Genomic DNA, 11,498 nt, shown 5'->3' on the forward strand with positions numbered 1-11,498 from the left:
AATAAAGTGGCAGAGGATACGAGTATTTCTTTTAAGGTAATATCACTATTTTCATGAAATCTTTTCTTCTGTAAAAGTTGGGCCTCTGCGCCTTCCAAAACCTGTACCTCTTTCTGAAGTACACACAAACACTTTAAGAAAGCACCTCCTTAGTCCATTAGAAGCATCTTCTATTCTCATCTGTCTCTCTTCATTTTCAGACTTCCTGGTCACACTTCAGCACAAAACTTTTTCTTATTTTACAATGCGGAATAATCAGTCCTATTGGGGTAATTCCTACAATGTTACAACACTTAAAATATTTCTAAAACATAACATTTTAAAAGAAGGAACATTTTGCAAAATATTTTCTTTTACTTTATAACCTCATTCAGGACTTCCCCTTCCTCCCAAGCTCAATATGGTGTCAAAGGATAGTTGATACAGGCCATTAAGATTTACTTTTCAGTGGAAAAGGAGTCCATTTTCATAAAACTTCTTTATCTGCTATATCAGATGCAAGCCACATGGATTAGAATTTTATTTAATAATTTTAAAATTTTCTGCAATAGAAAGTAAGCTTGGGGAGAGGGATACCAAAATTCAGATGAGACGGCAAATATTTACTTGCAGTTTCTAGTGTTAAAACTCTCTATTCCTGGAATGATAGCAAAGACTGACTTAAAATATTCGAAATACAATTTAAGGATACATATTTTTAGGGGTTATATTCAACTTGTTAAAAAATAGTATTATAAAATGTAACTTTTAAAGAGCAGAGTGTAAATATCACAGTCTTGAAAATAATTAGTGGAAACAAAATTTCTTAGCCATTTTTTTCTTGAACATGTGCTAAACTGTATCACTTTTCTAGGAAGGGAATTAGCAAGGTGGCGTTTTGTTTTTGTGTTTTGCCAGTACAGAGATGGTATAAAAACAGAGGGGTTCCTAGAGTCAGGGAACAAAATGCTTACCTAAACACTACTTTTTGTTGACTTGTTTGTTTTAAAAACAAGATAGGGTTTTCATTTCGGGAAGTCATAAAAACATCATGTCCTTCAGCAGTGATTACAAAGGAAGTCTGTGGCAGGGTGACTGGAAATGCTTGGTGTGGTGACTATCAGAAGAAAAAAAATAGTACATTTAAGAAACATATGATAAGAATACATACATGATTCAAGTTGAAATAGTAAGTTTTCACCTTCCAACTGTAGAGTCCAATTGGGCCAATCAACATGAAAGTACGAAGTGGGATCAAGTAGTGATCAGAAGCAGAGCACTAAGCAAGCTCTAATTTTAAATATTCCATTGCCAGTGAATTTTCTCCAGCTGTAAAGATGCAGAATGTACAATTTACACATTTTGAAGTTTTGGAACAAACACTTTTTTATTTGATATAGAGCAATCCAAATGTCTCAGTGTTCTTTGTACTTCATAGAATTGTTTTCAAAGATTAAATGAGATAATGATGACAGCGCTTTGAATATTTTAAAGCTCTAGATAATATCTATGTAATCCCACTTATTCCTACACATTTAGCTTATACAATGGAGGTAAGATTTAAAAAATAAAATAAAATGTCCATGGTGTTCTCTTAATCTGATGAAAGCATTTACGCATTAGGTGGAATCATTTTTCCTGGAAATATTTTAAGAATAGGATGGACAGCCACCTATTTGGATATCATACAATGTGAACGCTGTGAGATGAATTACATGAGTATTTCCCAGACCCTTGGATTTAATGAACAATTAAAAATAATAACAGCAAGCATGATAATAAGGAGAAAGAGATAAACATGGTGGACAACTCTACATTTTACCAAGTAAGGACCCTAAAAATGTAAGAATTTTTAAACTTTTTATTTCATAAAACTTATCTCACCTGTGCCCCCAGAATTAGGAAGGACATGGTATCAGAATAAAGGACAGTCCTTTGCAGTGAATATATTTGACTTGATGAAAACTTTATACTGCTCAAGAGTCTGAAACAATAAAGACAAAAATTAAGGAAAACTAAAACATTCCTTTTCCCTTCATTTTACCACAGAGGGTAAAAATTCAACACAGATTGCTATTGTTCTGGGACAGTGTTTGAGATTCCTTACTTCGCCATAGTTATCTAATCTAGTATTTAGTTACGTGGCTTATTTTTCACAATATTAGCAACTCAGATTAAACACATTGAGCGCTTATTTTCTAGGAACTTATTTAAAACAACTGGCTTCTTCACGAACAGCAAATAAATATACACACACAGAATACTTCCAAGGCTTGATGATAACTAACATTTAATTAAGCAAAATGAAAAAAAAAATCATTAGTAATGTATGGAAGTGTTATATATAGTTCTCTAAGATAAAAGATTTTGTTCCTGGAGCTTATGGGTGTTACTGACCTTTGTGTTATGAGGTAATTTGCTTTGTTTTTTCTTCCACATCCACTAACTGGGCATAAGCTTGGAATGTGTATCTTTGAAATTGCAGGTCAAAGCCTCCACATTAAAGCACCTGATGAGGCAAAGCTACAATTTTGTGAGGCATGTGTGTCATGCAATAGCTTTTGATAGCTGCTGCCAATTAAATTGACTAAACTTAATGACAGACCCGGGGAAGAATTTTCTAAGAAGGTGAGGTTCTGAAATTTTGGTTGCACCAAAAAGGAAGACGGGCAGTAACTGAGGCTCTGGATCTAAAAGCCTTGTTTGTGGGCCAGGAGAACACCTGATTAAAGCCTTCCTGCAAACAGAGCATCTGCAAACAAACCAAGTAAATTTTACTCGAAAAGAGGCCGTGGATTTTGTGTTCCTTTGCTGAGATTCTAAGCCGCTGAGATTCACACCCGGCCTTGCTTTGGCAAGTCTTCCTTGTTCTTTCTTGACCAGTTTCCGATTTTTTCCTGATTGAAATACAGACAGGGTGGCAGGGAGAGATTTTTGTTTCACGACTATTCCAAAATAGGGGAATATAGCGGGAGAAAACCGGAAAAAAACTGGCCTTCTGTGGAGCCAGGCTCTGGGAGGCTGCCGTGGGGAAGTGGGCGGGGGGGGGGGGGCCTGTCACGTGACTCGCGCGGGGGCTGCTGGGAGTGCGGCGCGCTTCCCACCTCCACCCACGAAGTCAGAGCAACCCGGGCCCAGCGTCCTCACTCCCTCGCGTTCGCTGACGAGGAAGGTCCCCATACTGCGAAGTACATTGGCCTTGGGGTAGGGCTGGTGGGATGGGCGCCTATGTGAATGTGACGGAGTGTGACACGAGGAAGGGCGCGAGGATGGAAGCTTCCTCTGAGGGGCTCTAGTGGGGCGGAAGCAACAGTACGGAGGAAGTGGGGAGGGGCGGCGGGAAGTGAGGAATATGGAGGTGAAATGGACTGAGGGGCCAGGTTTTCGTTGAGAAGAGGGAGAAAACTAGAAGGAGACAACTGCATGAGGCAGAGGGTGACAGTGCTTAGTAACAGCCAGGTCACTAAGCCTAAGATGGCAGAGCCGGGGGCAGTGGCCAGTGTTTGGCACACGACGAAGACCAAACAGTCCACCAGGCCTGGATCTGCTGAGGCCTTGAGCTGTGACAGAAAAACGAACTTATTTTTGCAGAAGCAGTTGCTTGATTATAAGTTTTCATTTGACGTAGGTGCACAATGTTACTCTGGGAGAGAAGAGAAGGGGGTGAAGGGGAAAGGGAATATTAGAAGTGGAAGGGAGGAGAGAAAAATCCGCCTGTTGGCTTCTTTTAAGTATTTTCCAACTCCCAAGGCAAAGTTAGCACTGCTGTGCGTGTGTAGTATTTTTTAGATACTATTAATACTATTACAGCACGTAAACTTACATACTATAAAGGTACTGGCAGGAGTGGAGACATACAATACAGAATTTACTTAACAAGCATCTTTCTAATTTGTTGTTGCTCTTTCTGTCTTCTATATATGCATATTTTATAGGACTAATCAAACAGATGCATTAGAGTTACCCAAGTCAGCATTGTTTCTCAAAAACAACAAAGTCTATTGATAACTTGAAAGTGGATAGGGCTCCTCTTATCTCAAAGACAGAGACTATACCCTTCCAGGTTTCAACATTTGGATTTCTAGGGAAAATGCCTTCCAAATTTATGGAAAAGTAAAAGTAAAATTTGAAGCTACTTTAAGGTTGGACAGTGGGAATAATCTCAGACTCGAAGAGTGAGATCTCAGTTCTAGTCTAGTTCAGTCTTACTGGTGTCACTTGATCCACCATCACCGTCCCTGTTTTCTTACTTGTAAAAGATGAGATTGAATTAGATGAACTGTAAGACCTGTTTCAACATTAAGATTTTGTGAAGATAGAAGAATCTTTTTTTTTTTTTTGAGGTGGAGTCTTGCTCTATTGCCCAGGCTGGAGTGCAGTGGTGCAATCTTGGCTCACTGCAACCTCCCTCTCCCGGGTTCAAGCAATTCTTTCCCCTCAGCTTCCCAAGTAGCTGGGATTACAGGCGCCTGCCACCATGCCCGGCTAATGTTTGAATTTTTTAGTAGACATGGGGTTTCACCATGCTGGCCAAGCTGGTCTCGAACTCCCAACCTCAGGTGATTTTCCCACCTCAGCCTCCCAAAGTGCTGGGATTACAGGCATGAGCCACTGTGCCGGGCCGAACATAGAAGAATCTTAACTGAGCCAGTCCTGAAACAAGGCAGAATTGCCAGAAAGACTCATTTGGCTAAATACATAGAGAGGAGTAGTTGAAAGTGATGGGACTAGTAGGTTGGCACCAGATAATACAGGACCTTGAAGGTCATATCATGGAATTTCAATTTATTCTGGAACAATGAAAGTTTTTGAGTTAAAGGAATGCAGTAATCAAAGTTTTGAAAGATTACCCAAATAGCAGTTGATAGAATGATTTGGAGGAGGGAGAAATTGAGTTTAGGAAAGTGACAGATAATGACAGTCTAAATTAACATCAGCAGTAGGAGTGGGAAAAAGGGAAGGATTCCAGAGATCTTGTAGCATGGAGTTTGTACCTAAATCTGGCATTGTTCTAAGCTTTGTAGCTGGTGCCTTCGGAATATGATGGCAAATCACCTTGTAAAGCCTGACAATAGAAATTGCAAGAGGCCAAGAGAATTGGAGGTAAGCTCTATGCCTGTGTAGCCTTAATCTTTTATTCTGTTTTACATACTTCTCAAATTTCTTCCCTTTAAGAAAGCTCTATAGATAAGTGAAATTTAATGTATTCGTATGCCCAGAGCTAGGACTGTCCTACAACACAGCAGGAACTATGTTGATTTCGGCTGGTTTTTCACTAAGTATAGGCCTCCAAGAAACTATTGGGAGATTTCTTTTTGATAGCTTGAGATCTGGAGACAGAAGTGAGTCTGTGCCTTTATGATACATAGGATTTTATGTAATTATTTTGCTGTGATAAGTAAGATACCTAGGTACTATAGTTACTGGTCTTTTTAAAGAGCACAGTATCCTATCCTTTACCAGTCCTGCCCCCACCAATTGATCTGTTGCATTTGGGACATGATTTGCTCCCTTGAAGATTATATTATTTTGCAAAATTTCGCAAGCATTTGCGAAATGAAGCTAAATTACAGTTTAGCTTCATTGCTATGAAAACGTCTACTGGTTCAAGATACCAGATGCTTTTTCAACAGGAGTTTAAAACCACATTTAAAATCTAATTTAAAGCTGGGTGCATGGGCTCATGGCTATAATCCTAGTGCTTTGGGAGGCTGAGGCAGGAGTATCGTTTGAGGCTAAGAGTTTCAGATCAGCCTGGGCAACACTGCAATACCTTGTCTCTGAAAACAAAACAAAACAAAATTGACTGGGCATGGTGGAATGTGCCTGTAGTCTTAGTTACTCAGGAGTCTGAGACAGGAGGATCACTTGAATCTAGGCGGCTACAGGGAGCTAAGATTGTGTCACTACACTCTGGCCTAGGTGACAGAGTGAAAACTTGTCGCAAAAACAAACAAATGAAAAGCAAAGTCTAGTTGAAAACCAAAATAAAATTTAATATATTGAGCAAGGTGTTTCTTGGGCCTGTAAATTTCCTTAATAATAAAAACTCAAATGACTAAGTCATATGCTTTCTAGCATGTTTGCCTTTTTCTGAAAAATGGTTTATTTGCTTTTTCTTAATAAACAAATAAGCATATACTTAATAAATTCAGTGTATGTCCTGAAGATCTTATTGACTGTACCTGTTTTCTTTATTTTGTCCTGTTAGTCTCCAGTGCCAGATAGTCCACAGGTCTCCTCTCTTGGAAAATCAGATTCATCTTTCTCTGAAAGTTCTGGACTGTTTTATAAAGATGAAGCCTTGGAGAAAGATTTAAATGGTGATGTATAAAATGTTTATATTTCTAAACATCAGTTTTATAATGCAGAAGGTTTGTTATATTTTATAACTTACATGATTTTTCTTGAACAGATGTGAGCAAGGAAATTAATCTAATGTTGTCTACCTACGCAAAGCTTTTAAGGCAAGTACTTATAGTATATTGTCTGGGGTCTTTATGTTAGTTTACTTCTGGAAACTCTGTAATGGGAAGTTTAACTCTGTGGCTGGCAAACCTCTCCAGTAATTAAAACGTTGGAATTTTTTGTTCTACTTCAGTCCCTTGTAATAGATTAGTTGGTTATTTTCAGAGAATAGCGTCAACTTTTCCACTAAAAATTCTTTTTTTTACTCTTGCCAAGCTAATACTAGACTGTCTGTATCTTGGTCTGTAATTAGATGACATTACATTTTAAATTTTATGTAAATACCTCTTTGAGAAAAATGTTTGGTGAAATTAATGATAACAGAGTGATATTAAAGATAAATACTTTTATGTCATAGAAAGTCAGCCTTTCACATCCATTAGTTCTGAATCTGTGGATTCAATCAACCTCACATAGAAAATATTTGGGAAAAAAAGGATGGTTGTGTCTATACTGAACATGTACAGACACTTTTTTCTTGTCATGATTTTTCAAACAATACAGTATAACAACTGTTTACATAGCATTTACATAGTAAATTTACATAGTATTGGTCTTATAAGTAATCAAGAGATAATTTAAAGTATATGGCGGAATGTTCTTAGGTTATATGCAAATAGTATGGTGTTTTATATAAGGGACTTGAATATCTATGAGAGATGTTCCTTTGGTATCTGTAGGGGATTCTGGAACCAATACCCCATGGATACTGAGGGATGACTGCATTTATATTTTACCTATATTTATTTTAAGACCAAATTTAAATATTTTATTAGCCTGATATCATGTTTTATAAAGTGTGTGTGTGTGTGTTTTTAAACTGCTGGACAGTCATTATACTTGGATAGTGGTTTGTGTGGCTGTAAAAATAATGTATATAATTGAATATTAGTGTTGATAATGTATTAGATACACTTCTTGTTTTGTCAGGAGACCTTTTTGAGTAGTCAAAAATATTTGTGGGACTAATTTTTTTTCTGAAGAGTATTAGTAAATTAATGAAGTTCTGTGGCACATAAAGCCATTTAAATGAAAGTTAACAAATGTAATGAAGAACAACATAATGATGTTGTTTATATCTACTTAGTTTAATATACAACTTTTTTTCCTATTAGTGAGAGAGCAGCAGTAGATGCATCTTACATTGATGAGATAGATGAACTCTTCAAAGAAGCCAATACTATTGAAAACTTTCTAATACAAAAAAGAGAGTTCCTGCGACAGAGGTTTACAGTGATTGCAAACACATTACACAGATAAAATATATACTTGAAATAAGCTGATAATTTAAATCTATTATTGTTATAATGAAAGAATGACATTTATGCTTTGAAAACTCTCGAGTTGTTAAAGAAAATGTATATTTTGAATAGAGAAGGGGAAACTCCTTGAATTTCTAGAGTTAAAAGGGAACTTTAAAATTCCTTAATGTTAATATTAATGTTCGTGTTAATGTCCTAAACTGGACATTAACATGAACTACGTCACTTTTCTTTTGAGGGTCAAATATTTAGTGCATTATAAAAGTGTAAATTATTTAAATCTCATGTGGATTCTTTTATTTTTTCCTTAAACTTCTTAGTGTTTCTTAAACTTCTAAAACGGGATTCAGTTAATTTATAATGTTTAATAACATCATACTTTTTCTTTTAGAATATTTTGTTTAAATATCAGATAGTTTTGGAGATAATTTTGAAAAATTTTTTTGTGGTCAAGTTTGTAAAAGATTAAAACCTTAGAGGTGATTTTTCCAGTTTCTTAGAATAGAATGACATAACCGTGTGCTATTTCCATTTGATTATTTTCACTATTAGTTATTATGTATGACTAATAGAAGCTCTTGGCTTAAAATTATTTTCTTGTGGTAAAAATAGTGAAATAAAAACCAGAAATTACTCACCAAAACCTTGTATGAGTTGACTTTTTTACACATCAACCACATCAACATATGCAGTTAATGAATTATATTTAGAAACATTATCAGCAGTGTGGTATGGGATAAAGATTAGTGATCCAGAAGTAAATAGATTGGCTTAAACAACAAGATGACCTTGGGAGGTCACTTCAATCCTATTATAATTGAGAAATTGAATTTGGACTGGAGGATCTATACTACTCATCTAGCTAAAAAAATTATCCCTTTGATGTAAAGTACTACTATGATTTTACTGAAAACTTTCTGTATTATATATTACTATACGGGATAGCTGTGTTAACCAGATTTTTAAACACAATAGCACCCATTTTTCAATCATATAGACAGTTCAGTTTATTACATGTATATTTTTCCAATATAAGCAATCCGAAAATTGCAAATAGTACTACAGGGAATTGTTATTCCTAAGGGAGACTGCACATTTGCCTTGCTGCCTTCTAAACTCTAAAATAAAATCTCATTTCATTACATTACTATTTTAAGGCATAAACACCACATGACACGAATACTCATATAAGAAAAGATGACAAAAGTGAAATAAAATAATATTTGCTAAAGAAAATTGGTTGGCCGGGCGCGGTGGCTCAAGCCTGTAATCCCAGCATTTTGGGAGGCCGAGACGGGCGGATCATGAGGTCAGGAGATCGAGACCATCCTGGCTAATACGGTGAAACCCCGTCTCTACTAAAAAATACAAAAAAACTAGCTGGGCGAGGTGGCGGGTGCCTGTAGTCCCAGCTACTCGGGAGGCTGAGGCAGGAGAATGGCATAAACCTGGGAGGTGGAGCTTGCCGTGAGCTGAGATCCGGCCACTGCACTCCAGCCTGGGTGACAGAGTGAGACTCCGTCTCAAAAAAAAAAAAAAAAAAAAAAGAAAATTGGTTAACTGGAAAAAACTATTGGATTGATACAGGTGGTGGCACAGAATAGGTTGGAGGTCAACAAAGTAATTATTAGAAATGTTTTTTTTGTGTGTGTGTCACGCGCAGTGGCTCCCATTTCTCATCCTAGCTATTTGAGAGACTGAAGTGGGAGGATGACTTGAGCCCAGGAGTCTGAAGCTGCTGCAAGCTATGATTGCATCACTGCACAATAACCTGGGTGACAGAGTGAGACTCTGTCTCTAAAAAAAGAAGGAAAGAAAGGAAATTTTTTCAGTTTTTTCTTTCTTTCTTTCTTTCTTTCTTTCTTTCTTTCTTTTTTTTTTTTTTTTTTTTTTTTTTTGACACAATCTTGCTCTGTTGCCTAGGCCGAAGTGCAGTGGCATGATCTCAGCTCACTACAACCTCTGCCTCTCAGGTTCAAGCGATTGTCCTGCCTCAGCCTCTTGAGTAGCTGGGATTACAGGCACCTGCAACCACACCTGGCTAATTTTTGTATTTTTAGTAGAGATGGGGTTTTGCCATGTTGGCCAGGCTGGTCTTGAACTCCTGACCTCAGGTGACCCACCCACCTCAGCCTCCTGAAATGCTGAGATTACAGGCATGAGCCACTGCGCCCGGCCAAAAGGAAATTTTTTAAAACTAAATACAACCAGAAGGTTTGTGAGTTAATACGACATGTCGTCTGGATTTTGACCTACCATCATTAAGAAATGTTCTTTTTCTAAGCATTTATTACTAATATGAAAAATAAGGCCAACAGATTGTTTCAGACTAGATTTCATAATATACTTGTTATATCCTGATGGTATCACCATTGTTCAACATCTAGTTCTTCCCTTTGAAGGTTCAGAAAATGGATTTGATCATTTCATTTGATATGATTAAGACTGGAGAACTGATTTTAAGTCACAATGTGTTTACTGTTCAGAATTGTTATACCTTCTAGTATAAAGGTGCCTGAAAGCCTAATCATGAAGGCTTATTTTTAAAATCAAATTTGGATGGCTTTGGTACCATTCACATAGACAAGAGTCATTATCTTGGCCAGGCATGGTGGCTCACACCTGTAATCCCAGCAGTTTGAGAGGCTGAGGCAGGCAGATCACTTGAGGTCAAGAGTTTGAGACCAACCTGGGCAACATGGCAAAACCCTGTCTCTACTAAAAATAAAAAAAAAGTAGCCAGGTATCGTGGCGTACACCTGTAGTCCCAGCTACTCAGGAGGCTGAGATAGGAGAATCACTTGAACCCGGGAGGCGGAGGTTGCAGTGAACCGAGATTGTGCCACTGTACTCCAGCCTGGGTGACAGAGTGAGACTCTGTCTCAGAAAAAAAAAAAAAAAAAAAAAATCTCACAACTGGAGAAATGCTATTGCAGGAATACCACTGCCCTTTAATTTACACTTCTGATGTTACTCTTTACTATTTCAATAAAGTCTCACAAATTTGTAAGTTATTTTTCATTGATTACTAATCAAAATATATACCAAACCATCTTTGTACTCTGCTAGATGTATTAAGACACTCCCTTCTGACAATTTTAACCACTTCTTTCTTGAAATATACTTACAATTTTGCCAGGAAAACGTGATATGTTAATGTTAAAAGCAACTCTGTGGCAGTGCTGTGGAAGTTACTAGAAGACCTTTTGGTAAGGGAGTCAGAGAGGTAGATTTTAAATGGGATTTTTGAAAAGGAAAGGGGATATTTCAGGCAGGAGAAAAGTTTCTTCAGTGGCACAGAAGAACAAACATCATGGTATGTTAGTCACTTTGCTAGGATGAAAATTCATGAAGGGGAATAGTGTATGGTCTAAACTCCTGGAGAGCAGGGACAATCTTGTTTCTTGGTATTCTTTCTTTGTAGCACAGTATTTGATACATTGGTGCTAAAAATTTTAAATTAATAAAGTCATATACATTTTGAGGGCATACTTTCACTCATGCTAGATTGTCAGAAAATGTTCTGTAAAATTAATGAATAGAAAAGAAAAGGAAGGATGAAGTGATTTAAAGGCAGAGAAAAAGAATGAAAGGTAAATTGTTGCCAGATTGTAGAGTCCTCTAGTGGAAGTCTAAATTTGGACTTTATTCTGTGTCAGAATCTTCCAGAAGAGAAGAGTGGCATAATAAAATTGATGCTGTGCATCAATATAAACGGACTTAACTATAGTGTGTGAACAGGTTTGAAAAAGAAAAGTTTAGGGAGGGGGAGACCACTACTGGTGGTCT

At 37.0% G+C, this 11,498-nt stretch overlaps 1 protein-coding gene across 1 annotated transcript; it reads left to right on the forward strand.

The window, feature by feature from the left end:
* The first annotated feature begins 3,124 nt into the window (after positions 1-3,124).
* TEX12 (testis expressed 12) lies at positions 3,125-8,352 on the forward strand. The gene is made up of 5 exons (XM_023208241.2): positions 3,125-3,240; positions 5,004-5,082; positions 6,191-6,302; positions 6,395-6,446; positions 7,563-8,352. The coding sequence occupies exons 2-5, from the start codon at positions 5,020-5,022 to the stop codon at positions 7,705-7,707; spliced, it is 372 nt and encodes a 123-aa protein (XP_023064009.1). The 5' UTR covers positions 3,125-3,240; positions 5,004-5,019; the 3' UTR covers positions 7,708-8,352.
* The last annotated feature ends 3,146 nt before the right edge of the window (positions 8,353-11,498 follow it).

Source organism: Piliocolobus tephrosceles, chromosome 13 (assembly GCF_002776525.5).
Source record: "Piliocolobus tephrosceles isolate RC106 chromosome 13, ASM277652v3, whole genome shotgun sequence".
In the NCBI taxonomy this organism is placed as follows: domain Eukaryota; kingdom Metazoa; phylum Chordata; class Mammalia; order Primates; family Cercopithecidae; genus Piliocolobus; species Piliocolobus tephrosceles.